This window comes from Botrytis deweyae (genome assembly GCF_014898535.1).
Source record: "Botrytis deweyae strain B1 chromosome Unknown BDEW_011, whole genome shotgun sequence".
NCBI lineage: Eukaryota > Fungi > Ascomycota > Leotiomycetes > Helotiales > Sclerotiniaceae > Botrytis > Botrytis deweyae.
The window spans coordinates 1150951-1177454 of NW_024066218.1; the positions used below are offsets into that span (position 1 = coordinate 1150951).

Below are 26504 nucleotides of genomic sequence, written 5' to 3' on the forward strand. Positions count from 1 at the left end.
TAAGGTCATGAAGCAAATAGATGGCGGAAGTGTGTTCTTTTTGAGAATCGGTAGAAGGACTGGAAGGTATTATTTGATCGTGTAATCAATGAAATTATAATTGAGGACCTCGGGAGTCTCATTGGGTGATTAGGTTTGGAATGAAATATAATGCGATAACAAGATGCAATTATGATTGACTTGCCTATTATTGACAGCAAAAACAGAACGACTTCTTGCACGGGACATATGTCGGAAGGTACCACAACCACTCTCCAACCATCACAGCCCCTTCCCGAAACTAACTGCCATGCTGATCATCACGCAAATGTCACACAACAGGTCGTACGACATCCACCACATAAAATCATGACAAAAGACCATTTACGCAAGCGATCGAACAATTGCATGACATACTCTCCTCATTTTGCCAACATGTGTATGCTGTTTCAAAATGCGGGGTGGTCCATTGCGCCCGCTCAGATGATGTGTGGGGTGATTTCATCAGCATCGTACGACCTCTTCGTCTGAGGTGAGGAATGCTGCGGTTTTCACAACAATCGTGTTGGCTGATGAGTGGTATGTATTGTATTGTATGCAATAGATATTAATTGAAGATGTGAGGGAGGATTTTTTGATATTCGGTATATAATATCAATGACAAGTAAAGATTATTACATTTCCTCACACATTGTCCGATATCAAGAATCAATTGAAACTCTTCCTCTACTATCACTCTCACAATACCACATACAGCAACCCAATACAACCACCCTAAAATGTCCATGATGGCAAAACGCGAAGCAATCGTCATGACCGTCGCCGCAATCGGGGGTCTCATTGGCGCCAACGCCTTCCTCAAGCCTTCTCCTCACCACAGCATCAAGGCGGGGATGGATTCGCAATTACATTCCTATAATGTTCATACCAAACCGCATATTGAACAAGATCCTATGTATGTATTATTATTTTGTGATTTTCTATCGGTGCGTGGATGTGTATTTTATTGTGATTGGTAAGAGGGGTGTATGGTGGGAGTGGGAGAAGGAAGGGAATGGAAATGGCTAATGGCTAATGGGTAAATAGGGATACGATTTTTGATCGCACGGCGTTGATGGAGAGTGTTAAGGATAGGAAACCGTGGAATAAGACGTATGCGGAGAAGGAGAGGCATAGATAGATAGTTGGATGAATGGACAGAGATGGTGTGGGTTTTTGGGGGGCTAATGAGTCGATTCGCGTGTGAGCGGGATTTTGGGTCGGCGTTGGAATCGGAATTGGAACTGGAGTTAGATTTCTTTTCTTGAGAGATGGATGGGATTATGTGATGAATAATACAATTGATACATACCTATACGTGCTATGTTTTGATCGGGTACTGTTTGTGTGTGTTCGCGAATCTCGATGTTGAAATGGGACCTGAAAGTATCGAAATCACCAAAGTGACGTATTGAGGTGGAAACAGAGCATTTGGGAACTATGCCTTCTATAAAGGTGACAAAAGCCATCAAAAACACAGGAGAAGGATCTATGAACTTGAGAAAGGAAATTTCACGCATTCACTTCCTCAAGTATTGTTGTGCCACCACTACCGGGTTTTAAGCATATTGGTTACGCCCGGAAGCGATACCCCTGAACAGCAAAATAATCTATGATTGAAAAAAACTCTTAGATTGCTGATACATCTGCTCCATTAACACAAGAGTCTCTCATTATTTTCCAAATGATTTCAAATTCGAAGACCTTGATGAAAATTGAGTCTGAAGAGTTGATGTACTCAAAATGATCTGCTAATCCCAGATCTTCGATTTTAATTATCCATTTCATAGAAGACGGCGACCCTACATTTATTTATTCATCAATCATTCATGCATCGAATGACCTCACGTCGCAAATCTTCAAATAGCCAGGAAGCGTACGAAAGAGTCTTTCATACATCGAGGGTCTCATCTCAGGTATGGGCGATGAGTGGGAAGGACCTGGATTTATTGCAACTTCTCAATTTGACACGCACATCATTTTCCAAGGTGCCACGATACTTTCCGAATACTGCTCTTAACCGCGACAATAAGAAGCTCCAGTCGGAACACCTTCAGATTGCAGAGTCAAATTGCATAATATAAGGGAATAAGAGATAGGTTAATCACTTGCTCTTCATTCGATTGATTATAAATACTACATAGAGTAACACCACACAATCAATACTCTCGGCTCAAGTCGCAAACAAGACATAACTGGGTCCAGTAACTTTCAAAGGCTACATACAGCGGTAACGTCTGTTGATCTTCCGATGCGTACTCATAATCATGAGAATCTAGCTGATGATTTATGCGGCCAGGTCCTTTGCATGTGAGAGAATTCAAGAATAATTGATGTGGAACACTAATAAGATTAGATGACTTCGAGAGCCTGCAAATGAGCATCGATTGAGTTGAGGTGATTGTGAAGGCCTGATCAATTCATTCTGTTCAGCACTAAATACGCATCGAGATGATGTCGCGTTGTCTAATCATTGAACAAATAATATAAGTGTATAAAGAGATTAAGACAGCAAGGTTGAGAATACTGTATTGTGTGCTGCATTGTGATGAAGCAATTGAGTAGATTTTGAATGGAACGTGGCAGGAGAAGTAGTTTTCTACCCACTTGGCAAACAGTGAACGTATAAAATATCTCTTTTGAAAACGAGAAGTCCAATCCTAGTAGAGTGCTGTGGTTGATAAATGACTCCAGAATTAGATGAGCATCTCCAGTCGATCGTCGGGTGTCCCCGAGGCCTGCACTTCAAAACAATTGATAGATGCGAGGTGTTGAACTACTTCCAAAGTCGCTGCGATTCAAACAATAGCGTCTCCTTTTGAAGAAAGAAACTGAGAAGGCCGGAGAGTAAAAAGAGGCATAAGTCATGGAAACGCACTTTCTCGAGTCTTCCTGACGACAAAGAAAGTTCAAACGCACATGCAAATAGTCAGAGTAGAAAAAGCAATAGCAAGATAAGATAGCTGGTGTTCGATAAGAAGAACATACGTAGCAAATAGACCAATAAAACAGCTCCAAACGCCCACCCATATCTAGACTTCTAGCACGTAAGGAGGCCACCCAGAGCTATTCTAACCCAGATTGGTTTATCCAGATCCACCCTTCGATGGATAGATAGATATGACTTGATTATCAAGCAGTTCTGAATTTCAAAGCAGCTCTTGGATTTCAAATCAAAGATCGACTCAGATGTCGTCTATTCACAATATGGTCAATCACTACCACATACAGTAACTCCGCCATGCAGCAACTCCGACGCGTAGGAGTTTTCGAATAAATGTAATAAATCAACCACACAACCTTATTGATTTCATATTTGGATGAATAAAAAAGGTCAACGAGATTGTATCAATATATTCATTGGAATCTCTTTCCATTATACTGTTTCTCGTCATCAAATTAATAACGGTTGAATATTGAGGTTGTATTTTCGACTTTAGGTCGATGTTAAAAAGATATGTTTTTTCAAAATATCGACCTCATGAAAAGAATTAAATAATAATGAGCAAATTAATGGATTTTGATTCGAACTAAAGAAGCAGTTAAATGCTATAGCCCTGTATAAAGTTTAGTATTATGCAACATATTGTTTTGAAAAAATCCTATGCGTCGGAGTTGCGGCTTTCAATCATCTGAGGTGGTTGACTATGTTATGAATAGCCTATAAGTGGGTATGAGCGCATCTTCCCTCCTTTAAGTTTCTATCATACATCGATATAGGGGACACTTTACCTAGTCTTTCACATTTGCACCTCATACAACCAGGAGAAAATTACTCAAGATCGAGTATTAGCTTGAATAAAAAGGTATTGTATATTACCTGACCGATGATGGCGCCTTCTAAGACCAAAGCAATCAATGCCAGAGCAGAGAACGTTGTGAGCAGCTATTCCTTTCCCCCATAAATCTGATTCTAGTGGTTCTCTTTTAATCAAACCATAGCCATATTTCACACCTGCTCAAAATCCTCCATCCGGAACAGCAGTAAGCCCTTCATTGAAGGCTCAAATCATCCCAAAACTTTTTCAACCATTGACCATTAGAGGCGTAACTTTCCAAAATAGAATATGGGTGTGTACTTTCAAAATATCATATGACGAAAGGAGACTGATGATATTAATTTTCGACGTAGGTTTCGCCGTTATGTCAATACTCGGCTGAAAATGGGAAAGTAACACCATGGCACATGTCCCAAATCGGTGGCTGGGTCACGCGTGGTCCTGGTCTTACTATGGTAGAAGGAACTGCTGTTTCAAAAAACGGGCGGATCGATCCTAATGGAGTAGGCCTTTGGAATGAGGAGCAGCTTGAAGCTTTGAAAGCGATTGTAGAATTCACACATTCCCAGGCACGTAAAGGTCCTCAGTTTCCAACTCTGCTTGAACGTGTCACATTTATGATCCCACTTCCCCAATGCATCTCTTTTCCGGCCATTCCTTATTTTAGGCAATTACTGACACTCCAACGTCCAATAGAGCCAACACATCGGTATTCAGCTCATGCATGCAGGCCGAAAAGCTTCCACGGTTGCACCATGGCTGGGAAATGGGAATGCAACCGAAGAGACAGGTGGTTGGCCTGATGATATTATCGGACCAAGTCCAGTGCCCTACAGTGAAGGCTCTTTCATGCCTAAAGAAATGACGCTCTCCGATATTGCAGATTTCAGAAAGTCTTGGGTAAGCTCTGTTGAGCGTGCCTTACGAGCCGGGTTTGATGTCATTGAGATCCATGCGGCTCATGGATTTCTCTTTCATCAATTTCTAAGCCCTGTCAGTAATAAGAGAACAGACGAGTATGGTGGTAGTTTTGAAAATCGCATCCGTTTGCTTCTTGAAGTAATTCAGGATACTCGGCTTACGATACCCGAGACAATGCCTTTGTTCTTACGAATAAGTGCAACAGATTGGTTAGAGGAGACTGGAATTGATGGTTGGACTCTTGAAGATAGCGCGCAATTAGCAGTAAAAGCTGCAAGCTTCGGCGTAGATTTTATTGATGTATCTTCTGGTGGCTCCCATCCAGGACAGATCATCAAAGTCGGCCCCGGGTACCAAGCTGGCTTTTCAAAATACATTAAGAGTGCTGTTAAGGACAAAGCCTTTGTCGGTGCTGTTGGTAGCATCACAAACGGCGTGCAAGCTAATGGACTTCTTGAAGAGGGCCTCGACGCCATCTTCAGTGGAAGAATGTTTCAGAAAAATCCTGGTCTGGTTTGGTCGTGGGCGGATGACTTGGGGTAAGCTTCCACCAATGCAAACCATCCATAGAGACTACTAACCTAAGCGTAGGATTATTGTACATGCTGCAAGACAAATACAATGGGGTTTCAAAGAAATTCCCAACCCACTCATAGCCTAAAATTTCTAGCGAATAGTGCATGACTTTCGCGTTTGTACCTATTCATCTCCTTAGATCATGTTATGAAGCACCAATATGGGATGAGAAGAGAATGAAAATAAGGGCCGAGAGGAAGATGATATCATTCTCGTAGAGTGCAAAGTATATAGACGGTATGGGTACAAATAGACAACTTCCACAAGCAAATATAAATTATCGATGCTTTGCCTTTCTCCTCCAAACTTGCATGCAAAAGTTAACATAACGGGCACAGCTTCGAGAAAATTTCCGATGTAGATACACTGCCTGTTAATCGCCATTCACCACTTTCCTGGCCTTGAAGATCAAGACAGTATATCGTGAGCGTGGGAGGCCTAGCATGGCAGCAACACTTGTTACAGCATCATCAAGATTTTCAAACAATTGAATAGTTTAACTTTCTTTGTGGATCATAAATTAAGAACTGCGAGATTTTCTTCTATTTCAATGTGATACCTTCGCTAGTACTTGTTGTTTTCTGTGATGTGGTTTGTTTGTTGCAATGAAGTGTTAAGTGAGGTGAGCTTTGGAGGAATGAGCTAGGACACCCGAGTGCACCGTGACCCTTTAATCAACCTTACAATATGTCACGTGTTGTGTCTTCCTGTCCTGTCCTGTGTATCACTTCACTGCGCATTGATTGTCGTGGATCGTCTTGTTATTTTGGGAATCCAAGAATATGTGAGGGTAGCACATCCTCTTTGTTGTAGCATTTCGATGGCAGCTGCTTGATGTGCTTGATGGTTGAATAGAGTTCGGCCAGTTTCTAATCTTACACAATTGACACCCTTCAAAATTAAGTTCGAATTCGCCGATATGGAAAACCGGCAACATATACAACTCGCTATTGGGCGATAAACTTTCGCTGGGCAATTATAAGAGATACAATGGAAGTATCTTGAGCAAGTCAAACCAGAGAGGGATGAATGTACTAAGTAGATTAGTGGGAGATGATACAATCATACAACTACTACCATGTACGTACTTACTTCGTTCCTGCCGTGTTTGTGTTTGTGTAATGTATCCTATACCTCACATGGTTAATGGCAAAAGAGGCATATACGACCAATGGGGTCACCGTTACCTACATCATCCATTCACCATCGAAACGATATATTGAGCCGTGATTTCACTCTTCTCAACTTTCTCGGTGTTCTAGGTTACACCCAAGACGCGTCACATCACAACATAATATCAAATATCGAATCCAAAGCACCACTGATCATCTTGTCAACCATTTGGTAAGATGACTAAGTTTGATATTGTTGTCATTGGCTCCGGTATGAACTACGTTATCTTCTCTTCCTTTATCATGGAATACTTTACTTGTTGCGTCTAAAATTACGAATCGCTGACTTTCATATAATGTTCCATAGGCCTAAGCGGCTTGGCCTTTGCTAGATTCTACCTTGATATTCATCCAGAAGCGGAACTGATTATTATTGAAGAGGATAGATGCCTTGGTGGTGTTTGGAGTGAAAGTAAGTGTTGTTTATTTTCTGGCTGTTTGCCTCCCTATTCAATTTTCATTTGTATATACTGACGTTTGTGTGCAATCTCAAGGACGATCATACGATAATTTCTGGTGTCAAAGTGGCCGACGAATGTCTGGATTCTCCGATGTTCCTCTTACTGTCCCCGAAGATGCGCCCTTATACCATGATACATTCGAAGCAAAGTATGTCACCAATTATCTCGAGGATTATGCGCATAATCATATATACAACGGAAAAAGTATCTTTTCTAGGATACATTTCTACTGTAAAGCTGTCAAGATCAATAAATCTTATGATGGATGGGAAGTCATAACAGAACTTCCAAGCCATCTCAAGGAAAAGCACCCAAGTCAACTGCCGATTACCCATGCATGTCACAAGCTTGTTGTAGCTACTGGCCGTACTTCAAATCCTAGGATACCTTCAATTGATTGGGAATCGAGTATGAGATTTGTTCGTCACCATAAAGCTTTTGGGGAATTATCACAGCAGCCATTACCTTGGGCCAGCGGTGTACTATTCTTTGCAGTTCTTGGCGGTGGCAAGTCTGCTGCAGATATGGTCTACGAGTTAGCTAAGAAAGGTCAGAACGTCAAATGGATTATTAGAGCAAGTGGCGAGGGTCCAGCTCTACTGTTTCCCGCCCCTGGCCATGGGCGCTACAAGAATTCAGTCGAAAGTTCGGCAACTAGGCTCAAAGCACTCTTTAGTCCATCTCCGTTTATGCCAAATACTTGGTGGCTCTCCATCATTCGAACCTTGATTCATGGAACTCGCACTGGGATGAACTATATGATTCAGAGAATAAGGAATGTTGATCAATATTGTCGTAATATAGCAGGATATGACAGCAGACCGGAATCTTTAGAGGGATTTAAGCTCCTTGACTTCAGTTCTTCGTGAGTCTGCCCCAATTATGCGAGAAAAGAACACTGACATCATTAGTGCATTTTGGTGCACTGGACCTGTAGGACTTGTACAGCACGATGACTTTTGGGAAACGATATCTCAGAATGTTCAAGTCTACCGGAACGATGTTGTTTCTTACAAAGACAACATCATAACTTTAGACAACGGCAAGCAACTTATAGCAGATGAGTTGTTATTGGGAACGGGCTGGGATCCTCAGCAACAGTGCTTTAGCGATAAAGAAGCTTATTATCTCGGTCTTCCTCACTTTAAGTCAATGGAGAGTATCGAAGAAAGATCGTTTTGGGATCAGCTCTATGAGCAGGCAGATCGTCAAGTGATCGCCAAATTTCCACTCCTTGAAAACCCTCCTCCACACCAAAATCGCGCTTCCCCTGATACAACAGTACAAAGACTATACAAAGGTATCGCGCCACTTGCAGATTATTCAATCGCGTTTCTAGGGGCTATAGATATTTCTAACTCTTTTCGCGCTGCCGAAACACAGGCCATCTGGACAACAGCATTTTTCGACCGTAATATAAAACTACCTCCATTGGAACAAATGCTAGAAGAAATAGCCTACATGGGGGCCTTTTCAAAACGAAGATACCCTACTCACGGTCAAAAAGGAGAATGCTTTTTCTTTGAGCTTGTTTGGTATACGGATGCGTTGCTTCATGAGGTTGGCTTGAGATCGCATCGGAAAGGATGGTGGGCTGACTTGGTGGAACCTTGTCTTGCATCGGACTTAAAAGGTATGAAGGATGAATACAAGCAGAAGTTTAGATTGTGAGCTTTCTGTTAGTCACTTACATGATTACTCCTGGGTTCTTGGTAGATTATGGGCAGATAAATATTGCTTCTTCAGGAGTTTGTGAACGATTTTTCAGATGGCTAAAAATGCCGTCTTTAACTCAAGTACATAGCACCTGGGTAGATCATCACAACCTTTGGCTCCTCTTATGGTATCTTAATTAGTTCATTTCTGAAATCAATATTCAAATTACCGAGAAGTATACCAATTCCTCTATGTAGGGATAACTTTATGTAAATTTCACCCAACTATCTAATTAAGTTCGCCTCGCTTCTTGTTCGACTCTTTGCAGATAAATAGATCCCCAAAATTTCTTCGCATTGTAAGCTCCTCTGAGTAAATCATAATTATCTAACAATTGTCCCCTAACGCCTCTCAGAATTCGATATCAGAGCTTCGGTTGAAAGCGTGGATTCGTTCTAATTCTCTCCCCATATCTCAACACTAGCAAAGCAATTGGCACGAATCCTATTGCAATGAACGCCAAGACACTGTTACCCCACCCATACCCTAAACGATCATATAAGGGATTAGCACTCAACGGGATCAAAGTTGAACAGATCGAACGGATGATGGTGCATGCTCCAGTAGCGCTCGCAGCATAGATAGTATATGTATCTACAAGATACATCTGTACTGGCAGATAGCTAAATAGAATACCAATCGCAATAACCGAACTTCCGAGAACGGGGACGATCCAATGGGTGTGATATTCAAGAGACCATCCGTACCAGAGAAATCCGATGGGGAGGAGAAATGCACCGATGAACATGGGTGGCAGACGATATTCCGGGCGCTTGTCGTTATTTCTCGCTTCCATTCTGAGCATATAACGGTCGGAAAATCGAGCAAGGGTTAGTTGGCAGAAGAGGAAGCCAAACATGAGACCGAGATATGCTAGACCACTTTGGCCGGGTGTAAAGGAGTAGTTGTTTTGAAATACGGTGCCGAGGGTCGCGAAACATACCATTCCGTAGGCGTTGCTTAGAGCACTATAGAAGCCTACAAAGGGAACGATAGGTGAGAGGAAGAGAAATTTGAAGGGACGGGTCCAGGCTGCTTGCAGAGTTTCTCGAGGAGTTTTGAGGGCTGTGATATTTTGACTTCCTGGTAGGCTTGTTCCCCCTTTATTTTGCTTTCGATTCAAGACTACTGGTGCATACGTCTCTTTAAGAATGACAAGAGATAGAAAGAACAGAACACCAAACTGCAGAGTTGTTAGATATCCGAAAGTGATACATCTGGGAACACTTACAGCAATCAACGTTGAGTAGAAAATCCATCTCCAACTGATGTTTTCCACGATATAACCACCGATAACAGGACCTAAGTAGATGAGTCTTTTGACCAAACTATGAGCCAAGAAGAAAAACTGACCAATCGTTGGACCCTAAAAGTAGTTAGCAAGAAAGCATATCTTAATCGTATCAACACTCTACATACCACGACAGGCCCGGTAGACATAATACTCAATGCCAATCCTCTTTGTTCCCTGGGAATAAGATCTGCCACGATCGCAGGACCCATGAGTACGAACGTGATAGCCGCAAGCCCCATGATAGCACGGAAGACTACAAATAAAAGAAGACTTCTGCTCGAACCACAAACAGCTAGAGCTAGCATAAAGCCAATGTATCCAGGATATAGTACAGTCACATGTCCGTATAATTCACTTATAGGAGCGACGAGAAGAGGTCCGAGACAGTAACCTATAGTGTAGATGGAGATGGTGAGAGAGGCGATTGAACCGTTGGTAGAGTGAAAATCAGCCATTATGGAAGGAAGCGCCGGCTCGAATGCTGAGGTACATGTTGATCTGTAATATTTAGCTGCTAGATCAGGGGGATTTGGATTTTTTTGCGATGATAAGCCCTACGCTATGAAGTTTGTGACAACGAGAAGAATTATAGTCGTCCATTTACGCATAGAAGACCAGTTTGTTGGATTCTGGGGATCAATTGACCAATTGGAGAGCGATGGATTATCGTTGTTGAGATCATGCTCATTCACGAGTGGCTCTGAGGTCTGCTTTTCCTTTCCCAAAGAATGGAAAACATCACCGTTTGAAGGATGAAGTGAAACCTCTTCCGCGCTTGTATCATGTACCTCGCAAGGGGAGTCTGTACACGTTGTAAGTTGAGGCCCCGATGCCATTTTCACATGTAACAACTTTAAACACGGGAGCAATCTCAAAAATAAAAGCCACAGTTTGATAGATTCAAGCCCATGGAAGACGTAAGATCACAGAGAAGATTGTTGTGGGAATCCAGTTGAAGTACCTGTGGAAAACTCAAATTCGCCTTCGGGTATGACTGGTTTCCTTACGAGGCGTTCTCGTAAGTACCTAGGAACCTTTTGTATGTTTTGTGTCACAAATTCGCCTCATAAAATGATTAGATACAGGATGATAGGTGCCAAATATCTCTCGAGGTCCACATATTTTGAAAGGGAACGTTGAATTGGTAGCACAAACTATCGTCCCATTGGAGCAAGAGCGATTGTGTTCGGCAACCACAACGGGCAAGAGTGGTGGTGCCAGAAATGCTATCACAACGAGTGTCCCCGACGTAAAAGCTTAATAAAGCCGTGGATCCGGGTCGTGTATGCCGGATCAGTCTTCGTTGACATGTAGTGAATCTTGTGCGACGGCAAAATCTCGTTTTTCTCGCCGTAAGGCTAATCAATGGAACACAGTGTAATACTTGAGCCTGATTAGTACTACCAGCTTGTACATTCTTTCTCTTCCGAACATTCAAGCTTTGCCTTTGTGTTTGACAGACGTGCGGATGACTTGGCCAAGACTCGTTAATCGAAGTATCTTGCTGAGAGCTTCCGATTTGTCAATGGAGTAGTACCGGCACTGTCTAATTGAATATCCGATTTTCAAATGGCATCATGAAGATAAATCATCGCAGTCAGGTAGATGCAATGGATATATATCGTTTTGTCAACACTAAAAATACTAATTAAACAACTCGCATGCATGAGCCCAACTGAAAGTTAACACACTCCCCAAGATCAATCATGAATCATCTCGGACCTTTTATAGCTCCTCCCTTTCAAGTATTCAGAAAATACATCCCAATTAACACATTCACGTTTGGATTGTGGACTTGCATTCATATCGTGTCTTTTATTACCAGACCAATAGTAGGGAAGAGGTGCTAGATCCGGTTGACAGATCATAGAGGAACGAAGAGATTCGAGACAATGTACTGAGACTGGTTAGTCAGTTGGCTTAAATAAATATCAATTGAAGATCAACCTACATTGGTGATGTCTATCATCTGCTCGATCTTCATCCGTCCAATTGGCATAGTAATGTTCTGGGAAAAGGGACTGTCGGAGTCGTCTCTAAAGGGCAGCGCCAGGTAATAAGCATTCAATCATCGCATGATTAGTGAAAAAGAGCTCATACCAGACAGTGAAGATTATGATGAACTGTAAGAATGACAGCAAAGTTGTTGTCCTGTAAGAGTATACTCTTGTTAATGTCTAGCCTTGCAGCTTCCTCGCGGTAAAGCCTAACACCATGTCCTCGATTTGCTGGAGAAAATGAGTATCTGAAGATGCAATTTTGGTTATAATTGAGCCTACTAACGATGTATAAGATTGTTCCATGCCCGTTCTGATTCATCGCATGGCTCTCCCATGTAAATGTTATTTGCCCAAAGATCAGATGGAGCTGTTTCGACTTCGTACCGAATCCCATCTGCAAAGGGAGCTGAAGCTCTGTTAGAATAAAACAATTTCTGGAGAAGCAAACGTGTAGATACTCCACAATGATGGACGATGACTCGATTTCATTTCTGGTAGTCTGAGGAAGGTATTTCGACTCGAGGAAAGTAGTGTAGCCATGCCAATGAGAGTAAATGCGGCGACAATGCCGTATATCATGATCAACATGGTCCATGATCGCAATCTCCCTGAAGGTTTTAACTTGGGAGATCTATTTCCGCAATGAGGACAATTTCTATCGTCATCACCATGGCCTTTTTCCCCAGAGAGCAATCCTCTAGTATCTTCAGATGTATGAAGGATCATAACGAATGTTTGGAGGATGGATCGGATGTAAAGAGAATATTTGGACACGATCGAAATACAGAGTGGGGGTGTAGCAGATGATAAGAGCTGATTAAGGCTCAATTGGTGAAACTTTAACGGTCATACAAAGTCTTTTCGTACAAATACTAACTGCACACGAAAGTCACTTCATAGCATCTTTCACCGCATAATATCCGGAGCCCTGCGCAACTGCACATGCTTCGATATGTGGATACGGCACTCGACAGTTAACATTTGGTATGATTGATGGCGTCTAGATAGGTGCGCGTGCTTGAATCGTATCACCTCGTCATTGGGAACTCGTTCTCTATCGAATAGCAACGTGAAATGAGATTAAGATTGAATCTGTATATCCTTGCGTAGCCCTGTCAGTGTGAGAGTACGAATACAATGTTATACTTTCAGATGATCGGTTGGCGTACAAATCAAATACACAGTTAAGATATCGCTTTTCAGAGTTACATGCCCATTGCTGTATTCAAGATATATATCTAGAGAGTTGCCAAGTAAAATGCTTCGCTAAATTCAAAAGCATAGTCTTTCCTTCTCGGCAAGAAGATCTCACGGCATCAAAGAACGTCCTCGAAGCGTCAGCCGAACCTCGAAAATTGAAAATCGACTTATACATTTTTCATTATGCGTTTCCAAACTTTCCTCCTCGCAGTTTCTCTTATTGGCACGGCCATGACTATGGCTATTAGCCCCAGTAAGCTACCTACTAAGCATTATTCCACTGCAAAGCTCACATAGAAATAGGGATTGAGACAAACTCTGACCTTGCTGCAGAGGGTGCACTTGAGGCACAGCCTAATCGTGATGATTGGTGATGGTTTCCGAGCTTCGAGGTCCGAATGAAGATTCGGTGGACGGAAGATACGTGGAAGAGGGGGCCAATGCTAGGGCAATTTTGCGTGATGATAACCCGAATATGAGATGCCACGGCTTTAAATGTCCCTCTTCTATGTGGAATTCGGTCAAGGGATATACTGATTTGTGAGCTGCGGTCCGACCGATTTGAATCAATAGATTGGCCATTGGAAATGTTTTGCGTGCCAACATCATCTCCTTCTCTTTATTGACGAATACCCATGTGAAATATGATGTTTGGGGGTTGCAGTCTGGAACGAACACTGCCATATTCGCCCACGAATCTGTCTCTATGTTGAAGTTGAATTACAGCATGGCTTTCGTTCTCTTAGGATGTTCCTTCTCCCAAATCGAAGCTATTTTCGCTTCCATTTCTGAACGTTGCTTCAGAGCTTCATATAAATCCTTGTACACACCGCCAATTTCAAGAAGATTGGCTGGTACACCTCGATCATAATCAAAAAATACTATGCATATTTTGAAATCTGCAACAATAACTTGCTGGTTCAAAGACCAGACGGAGGTAATACCAAAGTAACGATCTGGGAAAACCTCAGTGATATGATTCGCGACAATAAGCTAGTTCGTTTCGTGAGCCCAAATTCAACAGCATCTCACACAAAAAACTCATACCGAATCTGGGAATTTCACAGGCCTTTTGAAATTAACTGTATAGTTCTTGACAACAGGTCCAACGCCGCGGACCTTGAGCATATCCTGAAATTTCTCTTTGCCCAAATACGGTTCGAATGATTGGAATTCGCGAAATGCGCATTGGTTCACATAATGCACGTAAGCTGCGTTCTTCACGTGCTGGAATGGATCGTGATCATCGGCCCAAGTCACTCCACATTCAACCATGGTTGCCGGATTGTATCCCATTGCGATGGCTTCTTCAATCGCTTTCTTACGAAGAGGTGCGTAAGCAGAACCGCCATCGGGACTTTGATAGGAGGAAGACTCTAGAGCGGAGCCGAATTTTGTAACTGAAGCCATCGTCAAAAATGGACTATGTTTAAAACTCTCAAAAGGTTCAGATAAATTTGAGCTTCTAAAGGTGGGCGTTCCTCATAACAATGCCTGGAAATGCTAATGATCGAAAAATCATCGATGAGTGGAAGGCTTTCCTTTGTATTCGTAGAATTCGAATTGTCTAATCGGCGTCCCACTATCAATTCTTGAATGGCAGGGATTTTCGAAGCAACGTGGCGGCGGCAGCACCCGGAACCACAGCTAAAACACAGACATTATAGGGGCCCCACAACAAAAAAGCACAGTAAATCGATCTAAAGTCGTGATTGTCTTCCTATTTTCTATCCAGTTAGCTGGCTAAAGCTATTGGTACGTAGCATACTGTACATTTATACAACCCAAGCTCCATTTTCGCCTTTTTATGGTATATGCCCTGCCTCATCTACTCCTACTCCGCGAAACTTCATAAATCATAGAAAGTTGATGCCTACTCCGAATTGGAGACCCTTTCTAGTTTCCTCTCCTTTTCTAACGACGATGGGTAGGCCAAAGTTTAATTCAAATCGTGCCACGGGGTGTGCATACACCATTCCTATTCCGACAGCCAAGCTTGGGATCTCCTTACCGAGTTCTGCGACTGTGCCGTATACGCTCTCACTTGTATTTTCCGAGTTTCTAAGTGCAAGGAGACGGCCGGCATTGGCGAATAACTGGAGGCGCAGTGGGGTTGACACGTCGAGGCGGGGAAATGGGAGAAGAAGGTTAATAGACGAAGCTGCGTAGACGTCACCTCCAACTGCATCTTGTCTGTCTCGAGGTCCAAGACCGCCAATCTTAAATCCACGAACATCCGTCGGTCCCCCGAGTTGGAATCTATCGTTTATGCGTGATGGCTTGGCTGCAGTACCGAATCCAACGCCTAGCGGATACAACATTCCTGCTCTGATACCAGCGGTCAAGCTTGCACCAGATATCCCAGGAACTTTGACAGCCCCACTAGATTCGACTTCCGATTTCCAGAATCCCACATCTCCTTTTAGTGGTCCCCAACCTGCAATTTCAGATGTTGACTTTAAAAGGTATCCTTGGTTTGGTAGTATAGGGTGATTCCGTTCGTCTTTAAGCCAGATATGTGAGATACTGCTCTTGACTGTATCTCCTGCATCGTTGCGTACCGTAGGTGACGCATTTCCAGCCAAGCCCGTCACTTGTCTCCATACTCCACTGTATCCAATTTGATGTGTGCTGCCACCGCCTGAAGTCCAACTATATTTTATGCCTCCGCCCTTGAGGACTTCTTCGTGACTTGCCCACGGCTTACTAGTCGCGCTCGACAAAACATCTACAGCTACTCTTTTATCGGGATCACTCAAAATTGGAGCCTCGAATGTAGCTTGATACGCAGAACGAGTTCGAGTACCAGTAGCAGCGTTGACATTCAAGGTCTCGGCACCCCCGAATATGTTACGCCATTGGGCATTTCCATAGGCTGAGCCTTCCGCATTGCCAAGATCAGTGCCAGTTTTCAGTGTAATAACGCCTCGCTCTCGTGCACGAATGTATATATCGATATCGGAAGGAGTAGAAGAGGGGTCAGTAGGGTCAGGTTTATCAATGAACATCGAGATGTCATCGTGGAAAATGCCTAAGACGGAGTAAGTATAATGTTGATTAGATCCTAGTGAGGAGTATCGTACCATGTCGACGGAGTTTGTTTGTAGCTGTACTGAGTTCCTGCAATGCTTCTGACAATGTATATGGTCCATCTCTGTTTGCACTAAGCAGAGGATCGAATATTCCGTCGAGGAATGACCTCCTTGTGTGCGAGGGGCCAAGGAGTCTAATCGAGGAGATTGTGACCGGTTTTGTGGAATTATTGCCAATCTATTCCGTGAGCCCATGGAAACATAAACTCTCGAAGCTACTACATGTACATACCAGCTCTCCATTTCTCTGTGCAGCCTCTAAAGCATATCCCATATGCTTCTCTGCTATAGCTTTCTCCAGCTCCTTTTGTGACTTGGGATCGGTTTTTAGGAGACTCTCGACAAGCTGCAACCAAATACATTAGCAACTTCACTGTACTGAAATGCTCCGAACTGTAGAAATAAACTCACAGCCCCCTTTGGCCCATTTGGCGAAGTCATATCGTATAAGTCTACCCAGAATTATTCCAGGTCCTCTGATTCTCAATCATACAGCGGGGAGGCTTTAGTTCAAACACCGTCGATGACTAAGCAAGAGACTAATAATAGGTCTATTGCACTTCCTGCATCATTGAATCATCCCTAATAAAACCCAAAGCATTCCATGTGAATCTTTTGTTACGAACAACCTACAACTCGCACATTCTAATTGACTTTTTGACAACTCAAATAGACATTTTGGTTCTGACTGGATCTATCATCCCAACCAAAGAAAATCATCCATCAGACATACTCAAGAACCTTGCGTCAGATCCCCGAACATCTTCTATCCTCACACGCAGCGCAACAAGGCCAGCGTATCCTCAAAGTTTCAAGTGCGACGATAAAATGGCAAGTCGAGCTGCCAACAAACGGGTATGTAAATCAACATGTACATGGCAGTCTGCTTTCATCTGTTTTATGATTAACATATACTGATATAGTTAACCCGTGAATACAAAACCATCTCCGAAAATCCTCCTCCATACATCGAAGCCCATCCCTCCGAATCCAATATCCTTGAATGGCATTATATCCTCACCGGACCTCCCGATACTCCCTATCATGGTGGACAATACTGGGGTACCCTTCTGTTCCCTCCCAACTATCCATTTGCGCCTCCCTCGATCAAAATGCACACGCCATCCGGGCGTTTCCAACCCTCCACTCGTCTTTGTCTATCGATCAGCGATTTCCATCCTAAGAGTTTCAATCCCGCGTGGGAAGTGAGCACAATATTGATAGGTCTATTAAGTTTTATGACAAGTGAAGAAATGACAACGGGTTCGGTAAACGCATCTAAATCGGAAAGAAAATGGGCTGCGAGTAGGACGAGATGGTGGAATAGCACCGGAGGAGGAAGTTACAAGAAAGACGGAACACAGAAGGGCAATATCAAGGCCGGAGACGGAGGCGCAAAGTTTAGAAGTGAATGGGAAGAGTTGGATAAGGAGAACTGGAAGTGGATGAAAGAGAGGGGAGTCGATATTGTGACCGGAAACGAGGAAAAGAAAGATGAGGAGGAGAAAGGAAGGGACTGCAGCGGAATTGCGATGAAGAGACCAGGAGGTAGTCAAGCTGTTGTGGGAGCTGTGGTAGAAGGTGGCAGAGAGGGAAGAAGTTGGTTACAAACGCATAAATACTGGATCGCCGGTGGAGTGATTTTCACGTATGTCATGATTGCTAGATTGCTATCAGAAGGGCATGAGCTATAGATGTGTACATGGATCGGTTTCTAAGCATGGAGTTCAGGATGGGTTATGGTTTGTACAACAGATCAGCGTCACTCAATACTTTTTGTTTTTTGAAGGTAGAGAAAGCGTTGATGGAGATTATTTTCGATTGGGAACAGGAATAGTCATATTTTCAATATAACACCCCCTTTTATTACTGGCAAGATGTTGTGCTCTTATTGTAAATCAAATCGTGCCTGCAGTTTGATTTTTGGACACGAAGTTGTTGAAATTCGATATTTTTCGAATATCTTGATGTTACCATTCTCTCATCTCCTCAGGGAGTAACTACAGTCTTATATCTTCCCAACAATACCTAGGTATGTGCTACTATTGTCTCAACTGTTCTCGTATCCTCTTGGGACCATTTATTCTCCTAGACACCGAAAATGCCATCTTTCCATATGAATGCTGTGATCTCTTTGTATTTCTGCCGTCAACCAAATCCCAAGAATTTAAATCAATTCCAATATGCAATATCAAAAAACTGCCACCAAGCTCAAAAACGTCATCCTTATATAAGGGGGTATCAAGAACAAATGAAAGATAGCGAACTATAACAACGTAGCCCAGTGCTCCTGTCGCTCCGTGAATGCAATCCCACAGAAAACCACAATTTCCTCTCCGGCTCAACGTCTAATAAAAGAACTCCACCTCCTCCTGTGTTCCTTTACTGACTGGGCTCTATCCTTGATCCTTTCGCCTTTCATCTCATTCTCAACCTCGTCTTCCATGACGAGTCGATATCTCCTCACGCTCCCTGCGTCATCATCTCCTTCTCGCATATCCTCTTGACAGAATCTATTTCCTCTCTTCTCGGCTGGCAAGAAACAATCGGGTATACATCGTGTTACAAATCCCCGAATTCCTTTACTTGCTGCGTCAATGGCTGCGTACTCTAATCTTCGGGTCTGGTCCGAAGTCCAGTAATGGATTGTAGCTGGTGGGGGTGGCGCCACAGTTGAAGTCTGGTTAGATGTTTCTTGGGGTAGGTCATCGGAGAGTGAGGGGAAGTGAAAATATTGGTATTGTGGTGGCGTTGATAACGTTTGGCTGTGGTGGTGCCTAGAGACATTGGGGCGTGAGTGAGAAGTGGAGGTACGGGGAGATTTTGGACAGCGTTTCGGTGTTGACCGGCTGGTTGCACTGGAGGCTAAGGAGGAGGTGCTGGAGGAATCCTTTGAACGCGAAGATGATTTTCGGGACGCATTCAATGAGGGCCGAGGATTATGGGAAGATGATTTTGAGCTAGGCCGTGATGACGTTCGCATGTGACTGGGTATGTAGGAAACATTTTCTGCGTAACCTGAGTCTTGACGGTTCATCTTGGTAGGGCAAAATTCTCGAGGAGAAGATATGGTGTGTGGATGAGCACGGGATGAAGGTGATTGAGGAATTTGTTGCTTGAGCTCGATTGGTGTCGGGTGTGCTAGTGCTGAATAAAAGACTGAAGCATCAGAGTTTATACTTGAATGACTCCTATTGCTCCAATTGGTAGTCAAGGGGGAAAGCTTCCGGTGGGTTCTGGAAGACATGTCTGAGATTGAAGCGAGGTTGGATCGAAATTGTAATGACGATTTGGTGCAAGTGCGAATCGTGACTTCTTGATTTCGCTCGGGGTATATAGCCGTCCTGTAGTTCTCAATCTTCTCGTAGATTGCAATTTAAGAACCACCTGTTGCCAGATATGCTCGCTAAGTTGGTTTGAAATCTTTTGTAGAATTCCTGGGAGCGGAGTTTCTGTGGATATGAAAGTAAATGCTCAATTTTCTGCGGTGGGTACGTCAAGTAGATGTACGCATATGGAGGAACCACGGGCAGTACCCCAATGGTTCTCCAAATATTACCCAAAGAATGATGTAAGTAAAGTCTGAGATTTCCCCGGTGGCTTTCCTCTAACTGTATGTACCAAGCCCACTCACTACTCGATAGATTCGAACCTTGGAGTTCTAAGATAGTTCGTTAGATCTTCTTCCACCGCTTGGTTTGTTGAGCCGGTATGTACTAAAATCGTCTAGTGGAGCGATGGAAGATTGATCCAGAACAATTTCTAAAATTCGGTGTAAATGAGATTGGATGTTCGTTGGCAATCAATAAAGCCCATGCCCCTCCTAGTCCTCGTTAATGCTTCTTGCTCCGCATTAGTTGACCACAACCCCACTCTCTTCCTATCTTAGCGTACTAGGTATCTTGAGCTTTTGCTGACGATGAGAACGGCGAGAGAAGTTGAAGATCTAAATTGATCACACGGAGGGTGGCTTGATTCTAGAGAAACCTGTGCTATAGTACTTGCTCCAAGATGGATGATCGGTTCAAGAAAGGAAGAAGATTTGGCGGAAATCTTTGGGTTAAAATTCAATATATTTCGCACTATCGAGAAACCCTGGGGAGGAACTCTGCCCGAGCCGATTGTCCAATTGTTTCTCGCCAATGCCCACTTGCAGTTGATTAGAAAATGTCTGTACTTTTTCATGTAATAGTGGATATAATCAACACAAATCCAAAGATTGGATTCGCTGTGTCGATAGACCGCTACTGCACAGAAAGAATCGCGCTATCTGCAAAGCACGTTCGGGTGACAGATTGTTCAAGCCGATGTCGCCCAATAATCAGTATTTGTGGAAAATGGCTTTGGCGATGATTTGAGATTGTAAAGAGATTATTATGACGATGAAATTGGCGTTCGACGCCGAACAAAGTGGCTAAATGATGATAGAATGAGAATAATTACCTGGGCAAAGAACCAATGCTGGGATGGTATAACGCAATATAAGATATAATCACAATTGCGAAAGGGTATGTGATCAATGAATGCTTCTGGCATTTGAATGACATATCGGCGTTAGATATAAGTCAATCATTCCTATGCATATTTTCGCATGTGAATCTTTGCCAGTCTCTTGAGTCTTGACTCACCAATAACCTCGTGGCAGTCTACACCAAGTGAAACTCCAGATTTCCTTTTTAAGAATTTGGCGCTCCACCTCGGTATGTATTTCTGTCGCACTGGAATCACACGCGCTTGTTCGTCTCACTCCATGGCCCAATCATGAGTATGGGTCAGATATTCGGCGCTGAAACTCAACTTTTCACTTGTCCATGAAGTTCAATTGTTCAACATACCAACTCGTTCCAGGTTTCCCTTTCAAAAAAGAATTGAAGCGCCTGGGGGTTGTGCCTGCCTCACCGCCAATCTTCATCTTGAATGGTCCACGCCGCGGGTGTGTATCCGTCCCTGGCTCTATGTCTCCCTCCCTACGGAGATGACAGCGGGTCCACGAGTCGGAATGTTTTAGGCCGGGGAACACAGAACTTCAAAAACAGATGAAAAGAATCTTGAGAAATGAGGACTTCTAATCTCCTATTCCATGTAACTCATATTAATGATTGTACTTATCTTGAAATCTGTACACGTGTATTGAAGCGGTGTGTGTAGCAACAGAAGTATCATCTGAGTTTGGAGAAGAGCACCTACATCTATGTTTGCCCACCCAAGCCATAAGCGTCGTATCACGTTTATTGTGTCCATATCCATATCCGTATCCAAACCTATCCATGGATACCATAACAATTGAGAGCAACGCAGTACAAGCCATCATGCCAGGTAGACAGGTGCACTTAGAACCATAATAAATCGTCTCACAACAATCAGCATAGAAGAGATCATCCTTCAAGAAACCAAAAAAAGAAAAGTAAGGAACAATTTTAATAGTCACACGTGACCTGGAAAGACCCTTCATCATTTCCTCTCGAGACTTTCCATTGCCAGAGCTCTTCTGCAAAACAAGGCCGACTGCCACAATTGAATCTTCGATTATCCTCGACCTCGAGGGCCATTCCTACAGATAAAACCGAAATCTATTCAGAGGGAAATCGCTCGAGTCTTAAACACTGCACTTGGAGCAAGATGACGGCATCCTGGCGTTAAAAATATCCACCTTTTCAGTGTGAAGAACGCTCACTCAGGCTTTTCGACTTGATGAAAGTCAAACGTCAACTACTGCAATTGTATACTGGATGAATTCACAAGACTTTATTTCATCCTTCTAACACCTGTTACAATGCAACCGCAATCTGATCATCAAGTATGGTCGAATTGGCCTGTATAGTTTCTAGGTTATGATCTGTCGCTCTTTACAAATCACCAACACCATCGCCACATGAAAGCCTCCCACTTTCAGCGTCTGCAATCAGTTTGATGAGTTCGATCTGATATAGGTCTCTTATCGGGACAAGGCTGCATTCTTGTCTCGGGTTCTATTTCGAGCAGTCGATTCAAATCTGGATTTTGAGGCTCGTTTCCATCATAAACCTTATTCCACGTTCTTCTGAAACACTTTGTGGCCTTTCTCATAATCCAAGCCATTTATTTAGCCTATCAAGTCTCGAGTCACTTCTTCACTTATCAAAGCGTGCAGGAAGGATGCCTTTACCTTGTGTCGATCATCACCTTGATAATACTTCTCACTTCATACAATTTACAACGGAGTTATTGCCTTGTATTGACCACGGGCACCCATCTGCGAAGCAAGCCGAAACGTATTGTCTCATCCTTCGCCATTAATTTGTGAAAGAGAGGGCCGGCATATAACTTCTTAGCATCTGCTGGACTAAGAAAAGCTATGCGTGCATCGTTACAGCCTGCACATTTCACGAATCATGCATCCTTTTGCAACCGCTCTAGGCCTTGAATAGTACTCTCTTTACTTGATGAAATCCTAGGATAGTAAATCCTGTAGTCGAAAGATCTACAAGCTTTTTCCCTTTGAATTCTCTTTTTCCAACATTCAATGCTCTACAATACTTGCAGATTCACAGCTACGCTGCGCACAAATATAATAGTTTATAGAATCTTGAAAGAGTAGTTCATTTTCAAGTACCAAAATATGTGACTACCTACTGCTCAGCAAACGAGCTCATGCATCGTGTTTACCAGTACACAGACGACTAGTTGGTCAATCTGTTGAGGTATTCGAATTAGCTGCTGATAATAGAATCCTACCTTAATCTTCGACTCGCTGAAGTAATTTTGCGACCTCCTCATTCAAAGCACCTCGATTGGCTTTAAATCATGTGATTTATGGGGCGACCTTATTGCTTACAAGATGTCGGCGCCTATTTTTAGAGATTATCTATTCGATCGTCGAATACCATGCCGTTTTTTAGGTAAGTGACTTGGGGATAGCACCTCCTTGGCATTTCGACCGTCTTTACCACCCCTAGAGAATTCGCGCCAGGATTGGGACCTTTAGATAGACTTGACTGCCTTTGCTAGGATTGGGAGTACTAACCACAATGCTACCTGCAAAGAAGCAGTTCAATCTGATGTGCAGTTATATATGAGAGACTCTCACTTTCCCTTAGCTGCATTCAATTTCATTCTCATCTATACCAGCACTCATCTCATTGTCGTCATTAGCCTCAGAGTTCGAAACCGTATTATATTTCACAATTGTACTCTCAACTTAAATTGAAAATGTCTTTCAATGTCTACATGGTCGACTTCCTTGGTATCTCACGAGGTATCTTCGTTCAGACTGATGAACAAGGAAGCGACAGCGGTCATCTCTATCAAGTAATCGGCGACATGCAAAACGGCATGATCCATTCCCACAAAGAGATCAAACGTCCGAACAATGCCAGCAGATTCATCGGCACGGTATCGGTATCTCAATACTCGCAAGTTCGCGCCATCTGCGATTCCATCACTGCAGGACCACCGAAAATTGATCCCGCAAATTCTCTTCGCCATTATCAAGAATGGACCAATAGTGTGGTAGAACTACTTTTTGCTAGGGGAGTCTTGCAAAGACCTAACCCTCTTTCGATGTCTACACAATTACAGAATGCCTCGAGGAGAGTAGACCAATGCTGCTCGCCAATATACGATAACCGTAGCTTTGACTGGATAAGCGCGAGTCGATTACAGGCTCCTGGAATGGCAATGTGACTAGAAGATTGGGAAGTTTGGCTTGATTTGTCATTTGGAAAAGGGAGTTTGGGTCCTGCGGGTCATAGGCAGAGGAAAATAACATGGGATATTTGGAGGCGTTGGAGGTGTCTTGGAGCTCAGTTGCAGCAACAGGCTTGCTGTTGCGATGTGATTTGTAGAACATTCGCTCGTTTACTGGATTTTCATCATTATAATACATTCTCTTATGAATCTTTTGCATTCACTATGACCCTAAAAGTTTGCTGAACAATTTATCTGCTTGAATTTGCCTCCACATTTCGCTTCATAAGAATCGAATGATATGTCTTGAATCCTAGGAGTTTCGGGTTGTACAACATTGTCACCTTTCTTCTGCCGGGAAGATCATGTTTGAAGATTGTTGAACTTCTTGAAGCATCTCGCCATAATCGAGGTTCTTCCAAGTCTTCCCATATCTCGATACCAAACTATAAGGAGCCAATACTCGTAGTTAGTTGCTTATTGCCGATTGTAACCCAGAGTTCAAGCACCTAAAACTTATTTTTTGTCCACAACTCAAGGTCCTGGCCAACTGTTTCGGTCAATTTTGAGGTCATCGTTTCTTGTCCAATCTGATTGTAGAATTTTGAGACTATGTTGGTTTTCCCTTAGATTTCATGTCAAGAGCTTTCCCCGTGAATCTGTACTGGGCGGTCATTCATCAGGTCGGACCAGGAAAAGTTTTCTACGCCATCTGGTAACGAGGTCGATTCAACAGCCTATATGGCATAGTATCGCCCTTTATTGGTTTCTTTTTCTCCTAACAATAATAATCTTTGGGCGAGAATGACTCTAAGATTGAAAAAAAAACAAGAAAAACTCGACCTACATGTTGTTGTACGCGACATATTGGTTTTCGGCCAAAGATAATAAGATCCTTGCCACCAGGTGCCTACCAAAACACATTTTTTCTTGGCCATCTAGCACACATTCTTACAGTTCTACTTCTCGTGGTCCTACAGACTCGTAACTTTCTTTGATTACACTTGAGAAATACGGATCTCCTCTCGTCAAGGCTTAATTGATATCGATTCCCTTGTTGTAGTAAGATCTTTTTAATAATGCGTCGAACACATTACATTTTGTGGGGAAATGCATGCGAAATTCTCTCTAACGTCATATTTCAGGCTCTCACCTTAGACATCACACCTAAAAAGGGGATAAAAAAAGCAGTCATGCATAAATGTAATCATTTTCAGTATTTCTCCCGCTCAACTGAGCCGCCAGAGATTATTCGACGTCATCATCGAAACCTGCCAGGCCGCGCTGTGCAGATCGTAAGTTTCTCACCCTCCACTACATCTAACTTCTTCCAAACCTTAAGCTCACTTGGATGCAGCCTTCAGGGCGGCTTTACACTTCAAATTGTCGCATTGGATTCTATTTCCTCCTCCACTATGCTACTGTTGGTAGAAGATTACTAACTTCCGAACCTCACAGGGTCGTATCCGTAAAGGTGACCACTACCGTCGCTTCAAAGAGATCGTTGCCGAAGTAGAAAGAAAAAGGCCCAGGAAATGTAAAGAGAAGCATCTGTACTGGATAAGTCAAATTATCTCCAAATGCTGTAAAAACATGGGTCGCGACGGTAAACCCGATCCTATAATCGAATGGCCGAAAAGTTCCGCATTGCTCGAAGAATATTTGTTCCTCCGCAAAACATTTCCCGATGCAGCGGACTTCCCATACCGAAAAATGGGACCCGAACAGTCTTCTAAGGTGGTGAAGGCCGCACGTAAAAGTAGAAATTTTGTCAAAAAAGCGGCAAACATATTGAATATTTACACACCGGAAGATGATAAGAATGGGCAAAAAGGTCCGTTTGACCACGATGAAAATATCATTCAACCTGAACCCATGACACTCCACAACGACGCATCTAGAAAAGCAAAAGCTGCCGAAGAAGCTGCGAAAAAGGCAGCCGAGGAATCAGACAAGAAACTGGAAAGACTACTAAACCGAAATCGATATAAAACCGAACGAGACGAGAAGAAGCATCGCATCAAAGACAAAAACCCGGAAAATCCTTACGCACCAGAAAGAAAAGAAGACGAAGAAAGTATTGTCACAGATAGCGATTTCGTAGGTAACTATCGAGAGAGAAATGAAGCAGATAACGATCCACCTCCTGAGAAAAAGCCAAGGGTTCATCATCGTCATCGCGAATATGTGCGAGATGGTTATGAAAGTGTGGCTTCTTATCACTCCGATTCAGATTCATACTCAGGTACAAGCTCTATGTATGCGCCATCTGTAAGAAGAATCTATGATAAGCGGAGCGGACATCATGGGAGACATCGGAGGCATGGACGTGGACATCATTATCGCCCGGCTCATTATGATAGTGACGTTAGTAGTGATACGGGGAGACCGCCGAGCGTTTATAGCTATCCTCCGCCGCATCATGGGGGTTTTAGGTAGGTACGGGTAGTCAGTTATTTGGTTCTTGACGTTTTAACGAGAGGGTTGTAATGTGTTTGGATACTTAGTATATCACGGGGATGTTTTATGTGCCATTAGATGTAGCCGTGAGTTTTGATAGTTGAATACGGCATCTTTTGGCAAAGGGAATAGAAGTGATACAGTTCAGAG

The 26504-nt window shown here is 43.0% G+C and overlaps 13 protein-coding genes across 13 annotated transcripts; 7 read left to right on the forward strand and 6 right to left on the reverse strand.

Annotated features, from left to right (window-relative positions):
* Window positions 1-758: 758 nt before the first annotated feature.
* On the forward strand, window positions 759-1159 carry EAE98_005805 (uncharacterized protein; the record flags this gene model as incomplete). The annotated part of the gene is made up of 2 exons (XM_038953427.1): window positions 759-934; window positions 1066-1159. 2 exons carry the CDS (start codon window positions 759-761, stop codon window positions 1157-1159), a joined length of 270 nt encoding a protein of 89 aa, XP_038810528.1.
* Window positions 1160-3845: 2686 nt separating this feature from the next.
* Window positions 3846-5770, forward strand: EAE98_005806 (uncharacterized protein; the record flags this gene model as incomplete). The annotated part of the gene is made up of 5 exons (XM_038953428.1): window positions 3846-3896; window positions 3961-4089; window positions 4151-4405; window positions 4494-5257; window positions 5310-5770. The coding sequence occupies 5 exons, from the start codon at window positions 3846-3848 to the stop codon at window positions 5377-5379; spliced, it is 1269 nt and encodes a 422-aa protein (XP_038810529.1). The 3' UTR covers window positions 5380-5770.
* Window positions 5771-6089: 319 nt separating this feature from the next.
* Window positions 6090-8875, forward strand: EAE98_005807 (uncharacterized protein). Its single transcript, XM_038953429.1, has 5 exons — window positions 6090-6374; window positions 6451-6677; window positions 6774-6878; window positions 6961-7792; window positions 7839-8875. The coding sequence occupies exons 2-5, from the start codon at window positions 6644-6646 to the stop codon at window positions 8596-8598; spliced, it is 1731 nt and encodes a 576-aa protein (XP_038810530.1). The 5' UTR covers window positions 6090-6374; window positions 6451-6643; the 3' UTR covers window positions 8599-8875.
* A 132-nt stretch (window positions 8876-9007) lies between these two features.
* On the reverse strand, window positions 9008-10773 carry EAE98_005808 (uncharacterized protein; the record flags this gene model as incomplete). The annotated part of the gene is made up of 4 exons (XM_038953430.1): window positions 9008-9826; window positions 9875-10009; window positions 10063-10435; window positions 10496-10773. 4 exons carry the CDS (start codon window positions 10771-10773, stop codon window positions 9008-9010), a joined length of 1605 nt encoding a protein of 534 aa, XP_038810531.1.
* Window positions 10774-11637: 864 nt separating this feature from the next.
* EAE98_005809 (uncharacterized protein) lies at window positions 11638-12663 on the reverse strand (the record flags this gene model as incomplete). Its single annotated transcript, XM_038953431.1, has 5 exons — window positions 11638-11834; window positions 11889-11973; window positions 12038-12165; window positions 12221-12343; window positions 12396-12663. The coding sequence occupies 5 exons, from the start codon at window positions 12661-12663 to the stop codon at window positions 11638-11640; spliced, it is 801 nt and encodes a 266-aa protein (XP_038810532.1).
* Window positions 12664-13320: 657 nt separating this feature from the next.
* EAE98_005810 (uncharacterized protein) lies at window positions 13321-13511 on the forward strand (the record flags this gene model as incomplete). The annotated part of the gene is made up of 2 exons (XM_038953432.1): window positions 13321-13390; window positions 13441-13511. 2 exons carry the CDS (start codon window positions 13321-13323, stop codon window positions 13509-13511), a joined length of 141 nt encoding a protein of 46 aa, XP_038810533.1.
* Window positions 13492-13821, reverse strand: EAE98_005811 (uncharacterized protein; the record flags this gene model as incomplete). Its single annotated transcript, XM_038953433.1, has 1 exon — window positions 13492-13821. The coding sequence occupies one exon, from the start codon at window positions 13819-13821 to the stop codon at window positions 13492-13494; it is 330 nt and encodes a 109-aa protein (XP_038810534.1).
* Window positions 13822-13857: 36 nt separating this feature from the next.
* Window positions 13858-14547, reverse strand: EAE98_005812 (uncharacterized protein; the record flags this gene model as incomplete). The annotated part of the gene is made up of 2 exons (XM_038953434.1): window positions 13858-14130; window positions 14185-14547. The coding sequence occupies 2 exons, from the start codon at window positions 14545-14547 to the stop codon at window positions 13858-13860; spliced, it is 636 nt and encodes a 211-aa protein (XP_038810535.1).
* Window positions 14548-14993: 446 nt separating this feature from the next.
* EAE98_005813 (uncharacterized protein) lies at window positions 14994-16670 on the reverse strand (the record flags this gene model as incomplete). Its single annotated transcript, XM_038953435.1, has 4 exons — window positions 14994-16168; window positions 16221-16407; window positions 16462-16575; window positions 16641-16670. The coding sequence occupies 4 exons, from the start codon at window positions 16668-16670 to the stop codon at window positions 14994-14996; spliced, it is 1506 nt and encodes a 501-aa protein (XP_038810536.1).
* A 387-nt stretch (window positions 16671-17057) lies between these two features.
* EAE98_005814 (uncharacterized protein) lies at window positions 17058-17923 on the forward strand (the record flags this gene model as incomplete). Its single annotated transcript, XM_038953436.1, has 2 exons — window positions 17058-17084; window positions 17153-17923. 2 exons carry the CDS (start codon window positions 17058-17060, stop codon window positions 17921-17923), a joined length of 798 nt encoding a protein of 265 aa, XP_038810537.1.
* A 647-nt stretch (window positions 17924-18570) lies between these two features.
* EAE98_005815 (uncharacterized protein) lies at window positions 18571-19476 on the reverse strand (the record flags this gene model as incomplete). Its single annotated transcript, XM_038953437.1, has 1 exon — window positions 18571-19476. One exon carries the CDS (start codon window positions 19474-19476, stop codon window positions 18571-18573), a length of 906 nt encoding a protein of 301 aa, XP_038810538.1.
* Window positions 19477-23417: 3941 nt separating this feature from the next.
* Window positions 23418-23891, forward strand: EAE98_005816 (uncharacterized protein; the record flags this gene model as incomplete). The annotated part of the gene is made up of 1 exon (XM_038953438.1): window positions 23418-23891. One exon carries the CDS (start codon window positions 23418-23420, stop codon window positions 23889-23891), a length of 474 nt encoding a protein of 157 aa, XP_038810539.1.
* Window positions 23892-24973: 1082 nt separating this feature from the next.
* On the forward strand, window positions 24974-26333 carry EAE98_005817 (uncharacterized protein; the record flags this gene model as incomplete). Its single annotated transcript, XM_038953439.1, has 2 exons — window positions 24974-25189; window positions 25353-26333. 2 exons carry the CDS (start codon window positions 24974-24976, stop codon window positions 26331-26333), a joined length of 1197 nt encoding a protein of 398 aa, XP_038810540.1.
* Window positions 26334-26504: the final 171 nt, after the last annotated feature.

Excerpts from the sequence above, each read along its gene's own strand:
- EAE98_005807 (XM_038953429.1), top strand. The coding sequence starts at position 6,644 with ATGACTAAGTTTGATATTGTTGTCATTGGCTCCG. Across the intron at positions 6,879-6,960 it reads TGGTGGTGTTTGGAGTGAAA|GACGATCATACGATAATTTC; the intron begins GTAAGTGTTGTT and ends TGCAATCTCAAG. Across the intron at positions 7,793-7,838 it reads CTCCTTGACTTCAGTTCTTC|TGCATTTTGGTGCACTGGAC; the intron begins GTGAGTCTGCCC and ends TGACATCATTAG.